Consider the following 22,812-nt stretch of genomic DNA (forward strand, 5'->3'; position numbering starts at 1 on the left):
GAGGGCGGAGCTGCCCCTGTCTTCTTGGCACTGATGATGCCACCCTTAAGGCAAGGGGTGGCAAAGACAGTGCCAGGGGTCACGGGGAGCAAGTCAGGGGTCATAGATGTGACCCCTGGCCGCCCTGAAATGACGTTCATGGTCTGGCATGTCGGGAGATCCACTGATCTCGAGCACCCTAGATATAACTGTTAACCCTTTGAAGTCCACTCAGCACATATCTCTAAAATGTTATGGGTAGAATTACAAAAATACACAAACCAGAGCCAAAGGAGATTTAAAGACCGACGGGGGCAAATCCCCCTAACTCATATAACAGAATACAGCATAGCCCTTGAGCCGGAGAAATAAGGTTTTAGACTAAATGGGAGAACACCACCTCAAAAAGCGTTCCTTGAAAGGACGGTTTCCCTCACCCGCCAAAGGTGGCATGCTTCATCATTGGTGAACCTCCTCGAAAAATGAAGCCTAGTCCTGGTGCGGGCTACAACCCCCTCACTGGGGGGGAGGAGCTCAGGGATATTTTGTATATACTCTAGGAGGGAAGTTACTAAATACCCAATGTGAGTTGCAGGTTGTGATGAGGAACACAGAGCAAGTGAAAAAGTGAAAATAAAACTGGCTACAGGGCATGCCACAGATCTTTATTCAGGCTGTCCTGTGCCAGGATTACAAACAAAATACATGAGGGGAGGCTCGTGTTGTTCACAAATTGACATGTTTCGGCCGGTGACCTGGGCAGTGTTGTCGTGGCCTTCTTCAGGATTGATCATGTGCTACTGCTATGAAAGTAATAAATGTTAACGAAAAATGTATGTCTTTGTTGTAAACTTGTTCTCCTCCCAACATGGCTGAACTTATTTACAGCAGTCTTCCATACAAATTATATGTTCTTTATATACAAAACCAGTAGTCCATGTGTTTTTACAATGGTGGATTCAATGGAAGCCCCTGTAAGGAGACATAGAAACATCATGCCATACAATCTACTTGATTGAATAAAAGGTGTTAAAAAATCTCAGTTTTTCCCAAACTTAGAAGATTCTTCCAACATTTTAATGGCAAACAATATGTGTGTATACCGTTTAGGGTCCAACGGTTGGGAACCCCAAGAATTTCAACCTAGTCTGGTCAAACTACAACTCCAAGGAACTCCTGGTACGATGACGTCGACCCACGTGACACCAGAAAGGACCAATGGGCCTCCCTGTCTCCACCTTCCAGTGGCTGAGGCTGAATATTTCAATGTTCAGCCCGGCTCAGCCCTCGGCTGTTCCCCCATTGTTGCGTCAGCCGTCGGGTCCCTCCGAATCTTTTGTCCCCGAACGTTCGAGGAACGAACCCGGCGCTCCGAGCGTTCCATCCGGTCCCAGCAGACAGCAGCATCATGAGGGAGATCGTGCACATCCAGGCGGGCCAGTGCGGCAACCAGATCGGGGCCAAGGTGAGGAGGGAGGGAGGGGGCGGAATCTGGCTCCACGCCCCATTCATCGCTGCGGATCTCTGCACATTCTTTTTAATTTTCATACGGCGGAAACAGAGAGCTCCTAAAGTTCTTATCTTTTTTAATCTCGCTGTTTTTCATTTTAATGGTGTATTGTAAAACACTTACTTTACTGCAAAAGTATGTTGTTTTTGTGTGCTTGAAGCTTTCATATTCCTCATAAATAATATTTTCCCGATTTGTATTAATATTTTCTACTAGCCGAGTATATGCCTTTTTTCCTCATCACTTTTTTTTTATATATATACATTTCTTTTTTTTTTACAATTTTGTATTGAAGTATGCTGTCAAATCCTTTCATTCATTCGTTGTTGACGTCACATACATGTGAAAATTCAATTTTTAACTGTCATTGCGGCCGCGCTCGCCCGGTCTTTTTCTTTGTCTAGAGCTCCCAAAATAGTGTGTGTGTTTTTTCCCTTCGATGTAGTGCATTTTTTAAAATATATATTTTTATTAATGCATTTAGTTTCCTGCTGTGTTGGTTGGTCATTTTTTCCATTTATTTTTAGTAACCTATATTTCTACTCCGCGTCGATATTTGCTTGCATTGTGCTTTTGTTCTTGCTTGCATTGCGAGAGGAGCGCTTCTTCCTGCAGTGTAAACCGTTATCTTCATCTTTAACCCTTTCAAGTGCTTGATCCGGTTTTCCTAGAAAGCGGCTGAGGTTTGCCTCCTGGGGTCGGGGATGCTGAATCCGCCCTCTGTGCACTGATGAGACCCATGGGTCCACCCTGAAGTGCAGTCCCCGGAATCGGGGCGTTGCAAGCATAAAGAAGTGTTTGTATCTACAAAGGCCGGTCCGTGTGTCAGGCACCGGGGGCTACTGTGTATCCGTCCGTCAGTCTCCAAACAAAGACCCCTGGATACCCGGGCGGTGGGGGGGGGGGGGGGGGGGGCGGCCGCTCCGGGGCTGAGGTGGGCGCGGACCCTGGGCTCTAACGGGGACAGGGGCGGGGGCAGAGGGAACGGTTTTCATTACATTCGTGCCCAGGAGGGGGTTGGAAGAACCCCCCCCCCCCCCCCAAGGAGAGGTTACAGATGAGGATTTATATAATTAGATTCGTCCACCACCCGCAATGGAGGGTGGGGGTAGAGAGAAGGCTTTTTATAAAATTCGCCACCCCCCAGGAGGGGTAGGAAGAAGCCTTCGAATACATTCGTGATGGGGGGGGGGGGAGGTTTTTGGGAGGGGCGCTGTCATTGGGTCAGTGACAGCAGGGCACCCTGAGGGGATCTTATATTAGATTCAAGGGGGGGAGGGGGGTGGGCTGTCACTGGATTAGTGACAGCTGCGCATGCTCGGGGAGGGGTGTGTATGAGCCCTTACTGATCAATTGGGGAGGGGCGTTGCTATCATTGCATTAGCACCAGCAGCAAGGGGGGGTTGCTGTCATTGCATTAGCACCAGCAGCAAGGGGGGGTTGCTGTCATTGCATTAGCACCAGCAGCAAGGGGGGGGGGGGGGTTGCTGTCATTGCATTAGAAACACGTGGCGGGGGTGCATGCGTCCCCGGTGATGATGGGGGGGGCGCGGGGGGGGGTGCAGTCACTGCATTGGCCCCCGCCGCTCGTGGCGGGGGCAGTGACACGGGGCCGCAGCTCCTCACAAAAGCATCCTGGCGCCATTTGTAGGGATGAAGTGGGCCCGGCCCCTCCCGCTGCCGAGGAGCCCCCCCTCTGCTGCTGGTGAGGTCTGAGGGGGCTCTATTGATGGACCTCGAAAGCGCTGCCGTTCACCCCCGTACTCTACCCTGTGGGTGTGGGGGGGCGGGGGAGTGGGGGGGGGGAGGGGGTGAAATCTGCGAGTTTTACACACCCTCCCCCCCCCCATGCTTCGGTAGGGGGGGCTGTTCTGTCCTTACCAACGTTGCCCCAGGTTTCCTGAATTGGTGGGGGGGGGGGGAGGCAGGGCAGACCTGAGGGGTGGGCGAGAAACATTGTATCAAAGGCAACAAGTCCTCTGGGTCAGTGTCGTAGGGACGTGGCCGGGGGTATACGTCATACATGACAGTGACACCCCCACCACCCCAGGGTCACTCCGCACGTTAGGGTGTCACATGACACCCTCCACCCCAGGGTCACTCCGCACGTTGGGGTCACATGACACCCTCCACCCCAGGGTCACTCCGCACGTTGGGGTGTCACATGACACCCTCCACCCCAGGGTCACTCCGCACGTTGGGGTGTCACATGACACCCTCCACCGTCTCCACCCCAGGGTCACTCCGCACGTTGGGGTGTCACATGACACCCTCCACCATCTCCACCCCAGGGTCACTCCGCACGTTAGGGTGTCACATGACACCCTCCACCGTCTCCACCCCAGGGTCACTCCGCACGTTGGGGTGTCACATGACACCCTCCACCACCTCCACCCCTGGGTCACTCCGCACGTTGGGGTGTCACATGACACCCTCCACCGTCTCCACCCCAGGGTCACTCCGCACGTTGGGGTGTCACATGACACCCTCCACCATCTCCACCCCAGGGTCACTCCGCACGTTAGGGTGTCACATGACACCCTCCACCGTCTCCACCCCAGGGTCACTCCGCACGTTGGGGTGTCACATGACACCCTCCACCATCTCCACCCCAGGGTCACTCCGCACGTTGGGGTGTCACATGACACCCTCCACCGTCTCCACCCCAGGGTCACTCCGCACGTTGGGGTGTCACATGACACCCTCCACCGTCTCCACCCCAGGGTCACTCCGCACGTTGGGGTGTCACATGACACCCTCCACCGTCTCCACCCCAGGGTCACTCCGCACGTTAGGGTGTCACATGACACCCTCCACCGTCTCCAACCCAGGGTCACTCCGCACGTTGGGGTGTCACATGACACCCTCCACCACCTCCACCCCTGGGTCACTCCGCACGTTGGGGTGTCACATGACACCCTCCACCGTCTCCACCCCAGGGTCACTCCGCACGTTGGGGTGTCACATGACACCCTCCACCGTCTCCACCCCAGGGTCACTCCGCACGTTGGGGTGTCACATGACACCCTCCACCATCTCCACCCCAGGGTCACTCCGCACGTTAGGGTGTCACATGACACCCTCCACCGTCTCCACCCCAGGGTCACTCCGCACGTTGGGGTGTCACATGACACCCTCCACCATCTCCACCCCAGGGTCACTCCGCACGTTGGGGTGTCACATGACACCCTCCACCATCTCCACCCCAGGGTCACTCCGCACGTTGGGGTGTCACATGACACCCTCCACCGTCTCCACCCCAGGGTCACTCCGCACGTTGGGGTGTCACATGACACCCTCCACCGTCTCCACCCCAGGGTCACTCCGCACGTTAGGGTGTCACATGACACCCTCCACCGTCTCCACCCCAGGGTCACTCCGCACGTTGGGGTGTCACATGACACCCTCCACCACCTCCACCCCTGGGTCACTCCGCACGTTGGGGTGTCACATGACACCCTCCACCGTCTCCACCCCAGGGTCACTCCGCACGTTAGGGTGTCACATGACACCCTCCACCCCAGGGTCACTCCGCACGTTAGGGTGTCACATGACACCCTCCACCGTCTCCACCCCAGGGTCACTCCGCACGTTGGGGTGTCACATGACACCCTCCACCGTCTCCACCCCAGGGTCACTCCGCACGTTGGGGTGTCACATGACACCCTCCACCGTCTCCACCCCAGGGTCACTCCGCACGTTGGGGTGTCACATGACACCCTCCACCACCTCCACCCCTGGGTCACTCCGCACGTTGGGGTGTCACATGACACCCTCCACCGTCTCCACCCCAGGGTCACTGCGCACGTTGGGGTGTCACATGACACCCTCCACCACCTCCACCCCTGGGTCACTCCGCACGTTGGGGTGTCACATGACACCCTCCACCACCTCCACCCCTGGGTCGCCGCCGCACCGTGGGGAACGTCATACATGACCTACCCCGGGGTCACTGCCGCACGGGGAGCTCTTGTCATACATGACATACAGGGTGGGGGTGGGGGGGGCGCTCCCAGATATCCTGAAGCACGAGTAGATGCAACAGTGAGAGCTTCAAATGTGATTTCTTGGTGTTTTTTTCCGGGGGGGAGCACATGGGGTGAGAAGTGATTTCCATCTTCGGTCACTGTCCTCCAGAGTTGGGGTCGCCCTCACTCACTTTCCTGTCGGTTCTGGGGTTCCCTCCATTTCTGCCTCGTTGTGGCTCCGTGAAGCAGGGAGGATGCCCCCCCCTGCAGAGGTGGCGTGGTCACAGAAGCGCATTGGCAGCAGTGACCCCACCCCTGAGGAATGTCAAAACTCGCTGCCCCTGTCACCGCAGGCTCGTGGCATCTCATTATTGGGGGTGGGGGGGTGGGTTTCATTCCACAGCTCCCTCCCCCGAGGCGGCCAGGCTATAAATATTCATCTTTTTACACAGTCGGACCCTGCGCTGGAAGCGCCGTCCACGCCCCCCCCCCCCCCCCCGCGCTCTGTGACATTTTTTTATCTTATCTTTTTTTTCATCCGTCAGTTTCCCATTCCTGCCTCTTCCTCGGTTCTGATCCACCGAATACACAGACCGCGCACCATTGTACAATGAATGTGCGCCGCATGTAGCGCCCACTGAAAGGGAGGGTCTGGAAGGCGCTTGAATAACAGGCGCGCGCCTGACACGGCGGTACTCCTTTCAACTGCCTCACAAGGATGAGCCGGAAGTTGTTGGTCACTGTGCACCCTCTTCCACCCACCAGCATGAGAGGGTCGTGGGGGGAGAAGCTGGGGCTCCCCGCCCTGGGGGTGGGGCGCTCTGACGCACACCTCTGTACAGTGCTGGGTTATTTAGGGTCTGTAGGAAGCCCCTCCCCCCGCCTGTAGTGTGGTCCTACAATGGGCGTGGCCACTTCTCGACAGGACGGGGAGGACAGGGAGCCTGGGCAGGTGGGGGCTGAATACAGGGCAGGGAGCCAGGGCAGGTGGGGGCTGAATACAGGACAGGGAGCCAGGGCAGGTGGGGGCTGAATACAGGACAGGGAGCCAGGGGCAGGTGGGGGCTGAATACAGGGCAGGGAGCCTGGGCAGGTGGGGGCTGAATACAGGGCAGGGAGCCTGGGCAGGTGGGGGCTGAATACAGGGCAGTGAGCCAGGGGCAGGTGGGGGCTGAATACAGGACAGGGAGGAGGCAGGTGGGGGCTGAATACAGGACAGGGAGGGAGCAGGTGGGGGCTGAATACAGGACAGTGAGCCAGGGGCAGGTGGGGCTGAATACAGGACCGGGAGCCAGGGGCAGGTGGGGGCTGAATACAGGACAGGGAGCCAGGGGCAGGTGGGGGCTGAATACAGGACAGTGAGCCAGGGGCAGGTGGGGGCTGAATACAGGACAGTGAGCCTGGGCAGGTGGGGGCTGAATACAGGACCGGGAGCCAGGGGCAGGTGGGGGCTGAATACAGGACAGGGAGCCAGGGGCAGGTGGGGGCTGAATACAGGACAGTGAGCCAGGGGCAGGTGGGGGCTGAATACAGGACAGGGAGCCTGGGCAGGTGGGGGCTGAATACAGGACAGGGAGCCTGGGCAGGTGGGGGCTGAATACAGGACAGGAAGCCTGGGGCAGGTGGGGGCTGAATACAGGACAGGGAGCCAGGGGCAGGTGGGGCTGAATACAGGACCGGGAGCCTGGGAAGGTGGGGGCTGAATACAGGACAGTGAGCCTGGGCAGGTGGGGGCTGAATACAGGACAGTGAGCCTGGGCAGGTGGGGGCTGAATACAGGACCGGGAGCCAGGGGCAGGTGGGAGCTGAATACAGGACCGGGAGCCTGGGGCAGTTGGGGGCTGAATACAGGACAGTGAGCCTGGGCAGGTGGGGGCTGAATACAGGACAGGGAGCCAGGGGCAGGTGGGGGCTGAATACAGGACAGTGAGCCTGGGCAGGTGGGGGCTGAATACAGGACAGGGAGCCAGGGGCAGGTGGGGGCTGAATACAGAACAGGGAGCCAGGGCAGGTGGGGGCTGAATACAGGACAGTGAGCCTGGGCAGGTGGGGGCTGAATACAGGACCGGGAGCCAGGGGCAGGTGGGGGCTGAATACAGGACAGTGAGCCTGGGCAGGTGGGGGCTGAATACAGGACCGGGAGCCAGGGGCAGGTGGGAGCTGAATACAGAACAGGGAGCCAGGGCAGGTGGGGGCTGAATACAGGACAGGGAGGCAGGGCAGGTGGGGGCTGAATACAGGTCGGAGCCAGGCTGGGGAGCAGTGAAGGAGGGGCACGGAGCCTCAATATTTATTTATTTATTTCAAAGGTTTTATATAGCGCTACTGGACCCAAGAGTATCAGAGCGCTTTACAAGGATGGTGAACATAATGAGATAAAATTAACAAGTGAAAAAGAGTTACAGTATGATAATGCATTCAACAGGGCTAAGGGGGCACAGAAACAGAGATAAAATGAAGTGAAAATGAATATTAAAAGTTAGGAGAGAGAGGGGGTGAAGAGAGGGGGAGTGAGAAAATGAAGGGATTAAGAGGGGGTGGATTGGAGTAAGCTATCGTAACCGGGAGTGCTTTACATGGGCAGGTGCTGAAGGCTCCGGGCCCCTGGATTTAACACTGATGTTTGTAGCAGAAAGGCTCCGTCTGAGGGCCTCTTGGCGCTACTGGCAGAGAGAGGATGTTTATTGGTATCCAGCTCAGTGGTACTCGTTTTATAAACCACAGGGTGGCCGGACGAGGGGACCAGGTAGGATTGAGCCCTTCGGTCATGAGGTCCCACAGAGCCCGGATGTCCGCGTGATCCGTCGGACCCTCGCTCGGTGCCTGGCCTCTTCTTGGGTGGGAAACGGCCTTTACAACGAAGCCGTTTCCACGAAATCTTTAACCACGCATGCAGTACAACGCATGCGTGGTTACCACTAAAGCCTTTACCACGCATACCTTTACTACGAGTTTTGTAGTAAAGGCATATGTGGTAAAGGAAAAAAGTTAAAAAAAGGGGGGGCTTGGGGGGTCTCCCCCCAATAAAAAAAACTCACCTGAAGTCACGTCGTTATGCAGAAAATCAGCGTCGTATAAGAGAAATCGGAAAATAAACTTCCGTTTTCTCTTAACGACGTATGACGTCACCACGCATGTATTCGAGTTAAAGGTTATGCGTGTTAAACGAATTCCGTTGTAACGCATGCGTGGTAAAGGCAAGCGTTGCAACGGAATTCGTTGTAACGTCATACATTCTTCTTGGGTGCTCCGGCTCCGGGCCCCTCTGCCGGCGGCGCTCTCGTCTCTCGTGGGGCCGGTCTCTAGCTCGGGGTGCCTCCGCTAGAGCTGACGCTGCTCTCCCTTGGTTGCGCACTTGTTGAGCTTGTATCGTTTTTTGTGTGTGTGAATCTAACCAACTTGGGGGGGTTCTGTCTAAAAGGTTTTTTTTCCTCCTCTGTAGTTTTGGGAAGTCATCAGCGATGAGCACGGCATCGACCCCACCGGGACCTACCACGGGGACAGCGACCTGCAGCTGGACCGGATCAGCGTCTACTACAACGAGGCCACAGGTGGGCCGGGCTGGGGGGGGGAGGGGTGACGTGGCTGCTTCAGGTGCCCCACACAGGAAGGGATGACCCCAGCCAGGGCTTTAAGTTGGATGAAAAAACTGTGTGTGTGTGGGGGGGGAGGGGGGGGGGAGGGGAGGGGGGGTCCTATAGAGGCGTGGCTAATGTAATTAAGGGTGTGGCTTAAAAACACGTACGCTAAAAATGTGTGTTTAGCACAGTGTGTCGCCCGACTTGTATTTTGCTGCTCCTGTCATTACATCCAGATATATGACACAAGTAACATACCTACAACAAGCCAGGACTATTGGCTTTGTCAATGGTTGTTAGTTGCATAAGATAAATGGACAGCAACTATGGCTTGTATATCATATTGAAAAGCTTCCACTTAAAGCCCTGGTGACACCACCACAATGTTGCTGCTCCTGAGTTTCAAAAAGAGAAGTGAAATCCAGAGAAGAAATGACTCTCTTTGGAGGATTTCCCCTCCCCTACAAGGCTCACCTGGCATGACGTCATGCTGTAACCTCCACTAGTGAGAAGTGAGCAGTGTGAGCATGCGCACATGTATGTGTCTGCTGTCACTGCGGCCGCCTGTGCCAGGACGCACGGACCCGGCCCACTTACAGCCCTGACCCCAGTCATAACGCACTTTCACGACTCCTCCTAAACCTCGTGGTCAAAATGAATCCAGCCAGAGCGATACAGAGGACGCGGGGAGGAGAACTTTAAAAGGATTTTTTTTTGGGGACAAATTTCGATTCCCACCTTTTATCATTTTAAACTCATGGTGAGGTACTAAAAGTATCGTTCTATTGCTTTGATTACGAGCGCTGGCTTGGATCGTGTATCACATAATCCACTTTAAGAGCAGCTGTTGTGCAGAGAGGATCTTTGCTCGGCCTTAGTCTGCCATCTAGTGGTTAGGTCCAGAATTCGAGAACTGTCTTTTAAAGTCTGTGTTGCGTGTTATTGTTTTTTTTTTTTTGCATCAACTATTTGGGCTGTGTCTCTCCTATTATAACATCAGCTGCATGCCACGGGCATTTTTCATCATAGTCGCCATCTTCAAATTCTTTTTTCCGCCGTTGGGCCTGGAAGCAGGAGAGAACACTTCAAAGTCGAGGAGAAAGGAAACATGGCAAGAAAGAATGTAATACACTGGGAAACACAGAACAAGCATTGGCATAGCCAATAGGTCTCGCCTTGGGACCTTATAAGTATTTAGCTTTGCAGCACAATATCCTTGGTGCAACAACATCAACTGTTGCTTGGCTAAACCGTTATAAGGTCCCAAAGGCGAGACCTATTGGCTTTGCCAATGCTTGTTTCTACTTTGTGTTCAGAGCAAGGACATTTTGCTGTGTTATTTTAATTCATAGCAATGGGACGATTGATGGTTCTTTTACTGTTCAATAGACCCGCCGCCGCAGTCTCCAATGAGCCTGGAAATGTCGTACAGGGCGATTCACCGCCGAGAACAGCACGTGGGTCATATCTCCCTCTCTGGGAACACTGGTGCACTAGTGAAAATCACAGTGGCCCACTCTTATGGATTGGTCTGGGATTCTGTTGTAATGTTTTCTTCCTCTTCCACAGTGAGCATTTTCTTTGCCAGTGGTAGTTGGAGAAACACTGCTGCTTCCAACTGTGGATGCATTTCATTGGGACAGAGTCGGCGGTCCCACCCTTTCGCTCGTGCAGTGAAATGTCGAAGACACCAGCTCTGTACATCTGTAAAGCCCCGTTCCCTTGTCAATAGCAGCTGCGGATTCTTGCAATATGTTGGCCCAAAAGTGCCGGGAAAGAAAGGGGAGGCTGTGAGACTGGGCATTGTAGGCAGATGCGGTGTAGTGCAGTGTCGCTTCTTGGAGTCATGCTGCTGATGACACTCGCCCATTTTGTAGTAGCAATTGGTCTCCACTTTAATACAATCTAAAAAACGATGAGAACCTTGCAGAAAAACAGGCAAGTTAACAAACTGGTCTGAACAAAATCAACAGTCAAATATTAGCCATATGTAGTCTCGAAAACACTATGGACGTTTTGGCACCTCGAGGCGGGACAGCCATGTGGAGTTTATTTATTTGTGATAACTGGTTTATATAGCAATATCATGCCATTACCCCCCAGGAGGTACTAGGGTAACGTACAAAGAATGTATTTAAAACTAAAATTAATAACATAGAGCAAAACTAAGTGTAATAGAAAATTGCAGAATCTAGAGGGCGAGAGTCGTTCTACGTCTAGGTAAACAACTGGTCATCGGGAGTTGGGGAAGGAAGAGGAGAGACTAGTTTTTCCTAATTAGAGGCGTAAGATTTGCGTTTCTAGATGTTACGTCATGTTACTTATTGTTGGACTTGGCCCTTCTGGCAGGTTCACCCCTAAACTTTTTGCTTTAGTTGTGACCTGGTGATGGTTGTTTTTGGCTACTGCGCACTTTAACACTGTGTCCCAGTGTAAAGTGCGTGTGTGTGGTGAGATCGGCCTCCCCTCCCATAGGAATGCCTGGGGAATGTGTGTGTCCATGGTAGTTCCTGATGCGTGGGGAGTGCAGGGTGGAGTTTGGTATGTGCGAACTCGTGAGAGTAAATGCTGCGCGATGATGTGTGCGGCTTTAATGTGTCTAGTGTGGAAGTGCCACTTCTAGAAGTTGGAAAAACAGAACAAGGTGGCTGGACAGGATTATTCGTGAAACAATTCCCCAGACACACAGTCAATCTGTACCATGTGACCACTGGATTTAATTTTCCAAACAAGTTTATTTTTCTTTTTTACATTTATCAGCAATTTTTTGAAACACAAGCACAAACAAAACCACTGTCAATTCAAAAGGTTCATATATACAGTATCTACAAATGCACACATTTACAAATTTACAACAAAGAATCAAACAAAAGATTGGTTAGACACACCAAAAGACAATCACATATGTATAATAATTCAAATAAATTGCAATTATATACAGTGCAGAGATTAATCCATAAGCAAACAAACGGGAACCAGTCCTAGAGATTGAAAAAACCAAGTGACAGGCGGGGTTGAGATCAAAAACAAGCCTGCCTGTCAACGAAAGCCTGTGGTGTAATGTTAAATAGGGTTGCGAGGCTAGGATACAGAGTGGTGGTATGATTTACATCCTAGCGGCACCCTTTGTTGTAGCCACAGGGTGGTATTGTCGACGCGTTTCGAACCTAAGTATTCAAGGTTCTCTTCAGGACAGGGACTGGGAAACAGATTCTGCACGCGGGCACAAAGGTTGCCGTGGCGTAGGTATGTCGTGTTCACACCTGCAATAGGCGCAGAGCAGGACTTAAGGCGTGGTGTCAGGCTTCAGAAGCTTGCAGGTATCAGGGCGGCTCACATTATTTTTGCGCGTGTAGGTCTGGCTATGCAGACCACAGGGAGGGAAGCGGCCGGTCACTGGCCTCAGTTCAGGCCGGCAGTTAAAGTTGGCCCGTTTTCTGAATGAAGTAATCAAGTCACAGCAAGGTCCGTGTTGCTCACTCTCTCCCAGGGACAAGCTGTCTGTAGGTGGAGCGCCGGGACACCTTCTAGAAGTTGGCATGTCTGTGTAATAAAGATGAATTGTCTGTCTGGCTTGTGATTGGCTGGAGCTGGCAGTTGTGCCTGGCTCCAGGAGTCAGGATGGTTCTGCCCCGATGGTGAATGGAGAGATCTGCATGTTGATGGCAGGGAGAAGTGCACCTGGGACCTGGATAGGGCTGGGCCTTCTCTACGCAATGCTGGCTCCGCCCCCTGTGGTGTGTCTGATGTCCCTAGCCTGTCCAGTGAATGGGGAGAGGGGCTGAGCACAATAGAGTGCTCCAGAACCAGCTGCGTCTGGTTTTCCCCCACCCTGCACCCTTGAGACAAAGGGATTTGGTGTATAAGAGAGGGGCTGTGACCCTATGAAAATTTTCTTTTCCTGAGCCTAACTTGAGGGGGGCCTGCTGCTGGGCACCAGGAGGTCCGCCACTGGGGATTGCCTCCCTGCCTGGTGGGCCCTGTGAGCTGACCCCTGGGCCCAGCCTTTGCCCCCCTGCCTTCCTAGGGAGTCTTGCTGGACTTTCCCTGGACTTTGGGGACCCTAGCGCTTGGGAGCGCTTTATTTGTCCTTGCAGCGCCTGGGAGCGCTTGACTGACTCGAGGAGGCTCTCTGCAGCGTCGCGCTGCTGGGGGAGAGAGAGGGATTCTTCCTTCCTTCATTTTCGGCAAGGGTGCCCACCCCGGTTATTGGCCGTACTTTTTAAATCGTTGGCATGTGCCCACCCTGCATGGTGTGCCTAGCGGGTGCCTACCCCGCTTTTTATTACAAATCTCGAGTATGCCTACCCCTCGTTTTCCCCGAGAGAATCACCGCCGCGGCCAGGGAAACCGGAAGTCGGGCGTCGCCTTGCCTGATGTGGGGCGGGACTTCCGCTGTCCTGAGGGAAGCCCCGCGCCCACGAAATCCCCCGAGTTCCAAAACCGGAAGCTGATGGGAGCCCACCCCGACACCGGTGCGGGAGAGAAAAGGGAAGAGGAAGCCAGCGCCAGCTCGAGCAGGGCTCCCCTAAGGAAAGGGATAGCCCCGTGTGGCGCCTGGTGACCGGTGCCGGGAATCGCCTGCAGAAGTCAGCCCACAACCCAGGAGTGAGATGCCGCCCAGGAGAGCCCGGTGAGTGGGGCTCGTTTGCGAAGGGGAGGGGAGTGTGAAGGGACACACTGCAGGTGCCCGCCCCCCCTCCTGCCCGTACTCACTACCTTGGGGGCACATCTTCTGAGCGGCCCCGGATGGCAGCGGGCCGCTCCACCGTTTAGTGGGCCATTGTCCTAGTAAATTCTGAGTTGCCCTGCAATTGCGCAGGCAACTCCAACGTGGGGTCACAATCACTTCAGAGCCCACGAGGCTCCAATGCTAAAGGGGGCACTTCTGGTGGTAGAGCGGCCCCGGCTGGCAGCGGCATTTATTGTAGATAGAGCCTGAAAGGCTCCAACGTGAATTAAGGCATTTCTCTGTTTCAGAGCCCACGTGGCTCCCACGTTGTTTTGGGCACTGTTGTTTATTAGAGCCAGAGGAGAGCCAGGAGGCACTCTGGTGCCAGGCTCAGTTCCCCAGCTGCCCAGCACTTAGTGGGCAGCTGCATCATTTAGGCCTGTTGCGCATTCCTCTTTGGCTGCCTGCGCAGCCAGCCCAGACATTCTGGACATTGGGCCTGTGTGCCCCTGAGAGGAAAAGTTGGCCTGGGGTCAGTTATGTGATTTTTGGCGCAAATGTGATTACTTGCCTAATGTGATTTATGCATAATATGCTATGCTTTTTGCCTATACCTCTAAATGTGTTTTTATGCTTAGGAGGATGTTTTACCTAGTACTGTTTATGCTAGTGAGATCAGGGTTCCCTGTGTGATATATGCCTAAGGTGTTTAGGATTGCGTAGTGTGTACCTACCTTCTACCAGTGGTTACTGGTTGTGTGCTACAGATGCTATTTTGTGCTACAATTATTCTATCTACAAAGTGCTATTTCTACAAAATGCTAGTTCTACCAAGTGCTTATTCCTGACAGTGGCCCATGTGGCCCTGTCCTGTATATATATATAATCCCCTGTAAATTCCACCCATGCCAGTGGCACAGTGTAAATTGTGTGTTTATTATCTAATGTGTTTGGTATAATACAAAGGCTATTTTTATATATAACCTTGTGTGGAGTACCCTTTGTGGTGGGCCTTGGGTGTTGTTGCTGGGTGCGTGCGCAAACGCTTTACATATTGCCTTCGGGATAAGCCTGACTGCTCGCGCCAAGCTACCATGGGGGTGAGCAGGGGTTATCTTTGGAGTGTAACTCCCACGCCCTGACTAGAGTGGTGGTTTCTGCCTGGCTTTGGCGCAAGTCTTAGCCAACCAGAAATCCCCATTTCTAACACTTATTATCATTCGATGACACTGTTCACCATGGCCATCTTGGTGCTGTGAAAGTAGCATGTTTCAAGGAGAAGCAGCACAGCAAGAAGAAGCAACATGGAAAAAGAAGCTCTGAAGTGGCAGGTTGCACAGTTTGAAATGTGTATGTCATGCTTTTTCCAAACAAAGATTGCACAGGTTATAGCTGGAGTTTCCAAGGAGGCTTCTGCCAGGTTGTAGAGACTGCACCGGAAGGCCCGCCGCCCAGCATCTGAGATGTGGCGTTGAGAGCTCGAGGCAGAGGACTGTTTGTGTGCAGGAAACCTCTAGCTTTCGGAAGTTGTGGCTAGCATTGCACTGCACATGTTGCGCACAGGTCACTTGTAAACTCGAGAGCCGGGTGCTGAATGTGTTTGTTGTCTGCTTCCCCCAGGTCCTCCTCTACTTGACTCTGACGATTTGGGGTTGATGGGTTTGATATAGCCGAGTGCTGAATGTTTTTGTTGTCTTCCTTCTACACAGGTGGGAAGTACGTGCCGCGAGCCATCCTGGTGGACTTGGAGCCCGGCACCATGGACTCCGTGCGTTCAGGACCATTTGGACAGATCTTCAGACCAGACAACTTTGTTTTCGGTGAGCTGGGCAGAGCAAAGGAGCTATGGAAGTAGATGGGGCAGAGTATGAGCTGGGCAGAGGAAAGGAGCTATGGAAGCAGATAGGATGGAGTATGAGCTGGGCAGAGCAAAGGAGCTATGGAAGTAGATGGGGCAGAGTATGAGCTGGGCAGAGGAAAGGAGCTATGGAAGCAGATAGGATGGAGTATGAGCTGGGCAGAGCAAAGGAGCTATGGAAGCAGATGGGGCGGAGTATGAGCTGGGCAGAGCAAAAGAGCTATGGAAGCAGATAGGATGGAGTATGAGCTGGGCAGAGCAAAGGAGCTATGGAAGCAGATGGGGCGGTGTATGAGCTGGGCAGAGCAAAGGAGCTATGGAAGCAGAGAGGATGGAGTATGAGCTGGGCAGAGCAAAGGAGCTATGGAAGTAGATAAGATGGAGTATGAGCAGGGCAGGGCAAAGGGGCTATGGAAGCAGATAGGATGGAGTATGAGCTGGGCACAGCAAAGGAGCTATGGAAGCAGATAGGATGGAGTATGAGCTGGGCACAGCAAAGGAGCTATGGAAGCAGATAGGATGGAGTATGAGCTGGGCAGAGCACATGAGCTATGGAAGCAGATAGGATGTAGTATGAGCTGGGCAGAGCAAAGGAGCTATGGAAGTAGATGGGGTGGAATATGAGCTGGGCAGAGCACATGAGCTATGGAAGCAGATAGGATGTAGTATGAGCTGGGCAGAGCACATGAGCTATGGAAGCAGATAGGATGTAGTATGAGCTGGGCAGAGCAAAGGAGCTATGGAAGTAGATGGGGCGGAGTATGAGCTGGGCAGAGCAAAGGAGCTATGGAAGCAGATAGGATGGAGTATGAGCTGGGCAGAGCAAAGGAGCTATGGAAGTAGATAGGGTGGAATATGAGCTGGGCAGAGCAAAGGAGCTATGGAAGCAGAGAGGATGGAGTATGAGCTGGGCAGAGCAAAGGAGCTATGGAAGCAGATGGGGCGGTGTATGAGCTGGGCAGAGCAAAGGAGCTATGGAAGCAGATAGGATGGAGTATGAGCTGGGCACAGCAAAGGAGCTATGGAAGCAGAGAGGATGGAGTATGAGCAGGGCAGGGCAAAGGAGCTATGGAAGTAGAGGGGGTGGAGTATGAGCAGGGCAGAGCACAGGAGCTATGGAAGCAGAGAGGATGGAGTATGAGCAGGGCAGGGCAAAGGAGCTATGGAAGTAGAGGGGGTGGAGTATGAGCTGGGCAGAGCAAAGGAGCTATGGAAGTAGAGGGGGTGGAGTATGAGCTGGGCAGAGCAAAGGAGCTATGGAAGCAGATAGGATGGAGTATGAGCAGGGCAGAGCAAAGGAGCTATGGAAGCAGATAGGATGGAGTATGAGCTGGGCAGAGCAAAGGAGCTATGGAAGCAGATAGGATGGAGTATGAGCAGGGCAGAGCAAAGGAGCTATGGAAGCAGATAGGATGGAGTATGAGCAGGGCAGAGCAAAGGAGCTATGGAAGCAGATAGGGTGGAGTATGAGCTGGGCAGAGCAAAGGAGCTATGGAAGCAGATAGGATGGAGTATGAGCAGGCCAGGGCATGTGTGAAGCTATCGATTTAAAGTATGTGTGTGGGGTGTAGAGCGGTTCAATGTTACCAGTGGTCGGTGGACACTGGCTCACCAGTCGTAGTGTGGTAAACTTCAAAGGCTGCTGTAAAACTTTAAATACAGACCTTAATAAATGGCCTGGGACTCTCGATTACTAGTGTCGGCAGAAAGGGAGGCAAAATAAGTTTTAATAGTCTGAATGAGCACTCCAAGTAACCCAGGTGTTTGCGGCGTGTGTAGCTGTAGGTACACACTCTTTGCATTCTTCAGTAATCTAGTGTTGGATGTGTGCAAGTTGTTTTTCTTTGAAGAAGTCTTTCGAGTCATAAGTTCGTGTGACTCCTCCTCTTGGTGATAATGCGCATGGGCATCGACTCCATTGTTAGCACTCAAAGTAACCGCTGTATTCTCTTTGCAGGTCAGAGTGGAGCAGGTAACAACTGGGCCAAGGGTCACTACACCGAGGGGGCCGAGCTTGTGGACTCCGTGCTCGACGTGGTCCGGAAAGAGGCGGAGAGCTGCGACTGCCTCCAGGGCTTCCAGCTCACCCACTCGCTGGGTGGCGGCACCGGCTCTGGCATGGGCACCCTGCTGATCAGCAAGATCCGGGAGGAGTACCCAGACCGCATCATGAACACCTTCAGCGTGGTGCCCTCCCCCAAGGTTTCAGACACAGTGGTGGAGCCCTACAACGCCACCCTGTCCGTCCACCAGCTGGTGGAGAACACAGATGAGACCTACTGCATTGACAACGAGGCCCTTTACGACATTTGCTTCCGCACCCTCAAGCTGACCACGCCCACCTACGGCGACCTCAACCACCTGGTGTCTGCCACCATGAGTGGAGTCACCACTTGCCTTCGTTTTCCCGGGCAGCTCAACGCCGATCTCCGCAAGTTGGCAGTAAACATGGTCCCCTTCCCTCGCTTGCACTTCTTCATGCCAGGCTTTGCCCCCCTCACCAGCCGTGGCAGCCAGCAGTACCGTGCCCTGACCGTGCCCGAGCTGACTCAACAGGTCTTTGATGCCAAAAACATGATGGCGGCCTGTGACCCGCGCCACGGCCGCTACCTCACCGTGGCAGCGGTGTTCCGCGGCCGCATGTCCATGAAGGAGGTGGACGAGCAGATGTTAAACGTTCAGAACAAGAACAGCAGCTACTTCGTGGAGTGGATCCCGAACAACGTCAAGACAGCGGTGTGCGACATCCCACCCCGCGGCCTCAAGATGGCGGTCACCTTCATCGGCAACAGCACCGCCATCCAGGAGCTCTTCAAGCGCATCTCCGAGCAGTTCACGGCCATGTTCCGCCGCAAGGCCTTCCTGCACTGGTACACGGGCGAGGGCATGGACGAGATGGAGTTCACAGAGGCGGAGAGCAACATGAACGACCTGGTGTCCGAGTACCAGCAGTACCAGGACGCCACGGCCGAGGAGGAAGAAGATTTCGGGGAGGAGGTTGAGGAGGAAGCCTGAGGAAGCATTTCCATGGTCCATGTGAAAAAACCCCATAACTTTTCACTTAATTTGCATTTCATTTTAAGTTTCTCTTCTTTCCCTCAAGTGTGAAATCCAAGCCCCTCAACTGATGAGAGCTTTTTGGAGGGATGCAATGGCACCGCCAGCCTTGACAGCATGGGCCGCAGACAGACGACCTCCTGTGCAATGCACATTCCCACGCCCACCTTCTTTATACACTGGCCATGCATGGCCTACAGCTGGGCCCTTGCTATGCCAGCACTAGCCCTGTCTGTACTAGCTTCTTTACTTTCTTGCTCCATACAGACCCCACATGGTCTTTAGTTGCCCTCCATTTGCCAGTACCAACTGCTGCAAGTCTGTGCTTCTCTAGCTGCTCTTGACACAGACCTAACATGGTCTCCAGTTTTATCTTTGCTTTCCTGTGACAACTGCTGCCTGTGTGGTTCTTAAACAAGGGAGTAGGCAACCAAGCTATAACCCTTCGAGTCTAGCGTTGTGAGCAATTCAAGAGTTGGTACATTCCAAGATTAGCTCTGCCTGCAGTGCTGAGCAAGGTGCACCCGGATGCTGGGGTTCAGAACATCAACAGAAATGCTTTCCAGGGGATTTAGCGCCAAGAAACCTTATGATGTACAAACACTCTATAAGTTTCTTATAGCGTAATCAAGGTCAGTAGGAAGGCTTCAGTGAGGTGTAAAGGCCGGGTCTGGTGGCTCAGTGGACTAATCCTGGCGGGTCCACTCAGCCTTTCATCCGTCTGAGGTCGATAAAATGAGTACCATTGAGTTGGGTAACAATAAACATCTGTTTTTCAGATCCAAGATACGCCCGGGTGAATGTGCGCTTTAAAAATACAAGTTATGTTATAAAGTGGGGGTAAAAATGTGAAGTGTGCTAAAAACAGGATGTAGGGAGAGGATCAGGTGTTGGTGTAGCGATGAGGAGGGAGGCCATTGTCAGTCCTGCGTTAAGCGGTGTTTCTGTAGCAATGCAACAGTTGCAAAGAAATGCAATAAAGTGAAAACTCTGTCCTCTTGATGCTGGTGTGCCTCGTTGCAGCTGCATGAAGCCAACATTGTCTCAGTGAATGCAGATGTTTGCAGCTGCTGCGCACGCCCATCCATTTAATGTCACCTGGAGCCCCAGCCTTTGCGTACCTCCTGGAGGTGTCCTGGAACTCAGGTGGAAATACTTTGGTCTCTGAAATCTGACTGCCAAAGTTTTAGCTAACTTAGACTTGTTTTCCTCAGTGGGGTGATTAAACGGTTGTAAGCAGTAATACGATAAGACAAGTTGAAGGGGCATGCACTTAAACTGGAAAAGCAGTATGGGAGGTAAAGAAGGCAGTGGGTGTAGGGTGTTGATTACATTTCCTAAGGGGCCTTGGAGAACATCCTAGGCATAGAGGTCTGAGCCTCACAGGATGAACCCCCAATGACACTATCCTGCCTGTGTTTGTTGCACCACCACAGATGACCACGGTCCCAGGGAAAGCATAAACCAGGCAAGTCCATGTATTGCACTCTCCAGAGCAAGCAAGGAACCAAAGTCGATCAGAATGCATTCACGTCTCGGAAAGGACTTATTTTCTTAAACCAGTGACAAAGCGAGATGTAGGCCTGGGTGAAATTATTTACGCTTGTGTGGCACAATGTTTGATGTTACACAATTTAGTATGACATTTACCACATGTGAAGCTTGTTGCAGACTGTCAGATAGCCATTTTCTTCTCTACCCAGTATCTCACGAAACTTCATGTGACGTGTGATCTCTTGTGAAAAGTCATGCAAGATGCCCACAAATCCATTTTTGCTGTGAAAGCATACAACAAAGGTTAATAGAATCTCAGAGTTTTATGGAGAAAGTGCAATTTTGCTCTTTGACACGCATGTCAACCCCTTTTCAGTACAATTACAGGATCTTCCATGATCCTACAGGGACATCTTAAGGATTTCGGGGGCCCTGGACCAAACATATTTTGGGGGTTCCTGTTCAAACCAGTTTTGAATTTATGATCCAGTTTCAGCTCTTTTATGCCCTCTTTGCCCGCTGCAAAGACACATTGGTCCAAATTATAAATCTGTTTACATCTAAAATTCATGGATAGTGATGTGTTTTTTTCGGTATTCTAATGCAGCAACAGCTCACTAATGTTATTGCAAATAATCTTTGTGACCCCCTTCCGTTTCTCAAATGCAAGGTCCTGTTTTGATATAAAACAAGCTTTTATTTATATAGATGTTGCATAGTTGTGCAAACAAACTTGTCTGCAAAATGTCTGTAATAGACTCCCATTCATCACTCGCGCTAAACATAAATTGAAGGGAAATGGTATTTAAAACAATCTGTTTAAGTGGCCCACTTTGCCCATGCCTTAAAATGTCCCTGTGATCCTATTAAAGTTGTCCAGTTCATGGTCATGGAAGAGTCCAAGCCTGGCAGGGTTTTCAATGCGTGGTTTGAAAAGTTTACATTTAAGTGGAACGTTCTGGGAGGAGAAAGTGTATGTCTAACAAATGGACAATACTCTCCACACAATGTATAAATGTGCCAAACCTTGTCACCTACTTTTCATTTAAGATTGCAGTACGTGAAGCCAGTTTATCTAGTCCTTGAGGCTTTATATTCTCTTTAGTCCTCCAGTTCAATCCTCTTGTTGGTTATCCTGTGCTCAAGGGTCAGTTTTCCCAAACCAGGAGTACAAACACCATCTGAGCCTGTCTTTCATCTAGCCGGCTTCCACTGAGGTGGGAGTCTTTCCTCTATTTCCATCAGTAGCGAAAAAGTGTCGAGCCCCGAAACAGACTCAAGAAGTGGTCTTCATTAAAGACCCACATGCAGAGAAGTTAGATTCTTTCCCCTTATCAGAAATCCACAAAGATGTCTGATTTTCATTTTTATGGTTAAACCTCCATTTAGGCATAGCTCAAATTCCAGGCCTGGGCAGAGATCAGCGAAGGACAAAATGTATGTAGGCATTATTTGTGCAGCAGGAGCTTGGGCATAAAGTCAGCATAGAAAGGTTATGTGAACGAAATGTAAGTACTGGCGTGAAAAGTGGGTGACCGTATCAAAAAATGAGACACCGACTTCCTCCCTAGAAGAAGACAAGAGCGAAATCTAGCCTAGAGCAAAAGAGTAAGTTACTCGCCAGGGGCTGTTGTTGCAAATTCTCCAAAGAAAAAAATCTATGTTGACCTTTCAGCACACAGAAGCCCGAACACTCCTCAAAAAGCACTAATCAGATGAAGGGTGCTGACAAAATGGAAATGCGCAATGTTAGTTTCTGCCCTTTTTGTTCGTAGCGCCAAGCTCTATTCCTCGGCAGGGGGGTCTCTCCTACACTAGGGGTGAGCTGGTCATATCTTAGATTGATGCCTTCTTTTCTTTCTAGCATTCTCTCTCCTGTTTCTGTCTGCATCTGCTTAAGTTTGTTTTCCTTTTTTACAGCTGCTTTTTCATATTGAAAAGATGACAAACCTGTGATGAAATAAAAACATTTTTTTTTTATTTTGTTCAAAAGAAGTCCTGTTGCTTTATTTTGGGGGAGGGGGCAGTGGGTTATGGTTTCCGCAGAAACGTGATACACCTCAGACCCTCTTCAATCGGCAATGCTGTTTCTGCCTCCAAGTCCCTGAATCAAACATGCGGTAAGTACTATATTCAGAGTGCTTCATACAGTACTTTTTTTCAAAGCACTATAAAAGGTGATGCTATTCCCAGTGGCAGCTGGTTCATACCTGAATATACCTCTAAAGGGAGGCATGACATCTTGAACTGAGGTAACATACTGCGGTTACTATCTATCTCAGTGGCAGCTGGTGACATTTGAAAGTGGTAGGGTGCAAAAGTTCGGGTTGAATAGTGCCTGATGGCGAGTGAGCCTGTCTGTCATAAAAGGGGTTTGGGGTTTTGGAGAAAATTTTGAAAAAAGAGTGGGCAAATGGTGCATATTTGAGAAAGCAGAAGGTTAAGAAAGTGATTCTGAAAGTGTCTTCTCAGACTCCCACTCCACAGAGATTGAGACCAGGAAGGATGCTGCCTCATAAGCCGTCTCCACCAGGCCTTGTGCCAGATTAAGACTTCAAACAGTTGTAGCTCTCGCTTCTCCTGCCAGGGCTGGCCCCAGGGATGTTGGCTTCTTCTCGTTCATCTTCACTCTTTCCTCAAAGGCTGGGCTTTATTTTATTTTTTCAGATTTATATAGCGTGAACCCGACCTGAAGG

At 51.9% G+C, this 22,812-nt stretch overlaps 1 protein-coding gene across 1 annotated transcript; it reads left to right on the forward strand.

Moving 5' to 3' along the window:
• The first annotated feature begins 1,249 nt into the window (after window positions 1–1,249).
• LOC144754147 (tubulin beta chain) lies at window positions 1,250–22,102 on the forward strand. The gene is made up of 4 exons (XM_078641727.1): window positions 1,250–1,444; window positions 8,900–9,008; window positions 15,417–15,527; window positions 17,523–22,102. Exons 1-4 carry the CDS (start codon window positions 1,388–1,390, stop codon window positions 18,578–18,580), a joined length of 1,335 nt encoding a protein of 444 aa, XP_078497853.1. The 5' UTR covers window positions 1,250–1,387; the 3' UTR covers window positions 18,581–22,102.
• The last annotated feature ends 710 nt before the right edge of the window (window positions 22,103–22,812 follow it).

Source organism: Lissotriton helveticus, chromosome 5_1 (assembly GCF_964261635.1).
Source record: "Lissotriton helveticus chromosome 5_1, aLisHel1.1, whole genome shotgun sequence".
Taxonomy (NCBI): domain Eukaryota; kingdom Metazoa; phylum Chordata; class Amphibia; order Caudata; family Salamandridae; genus Lissotriton; species Lissotriton helveticus.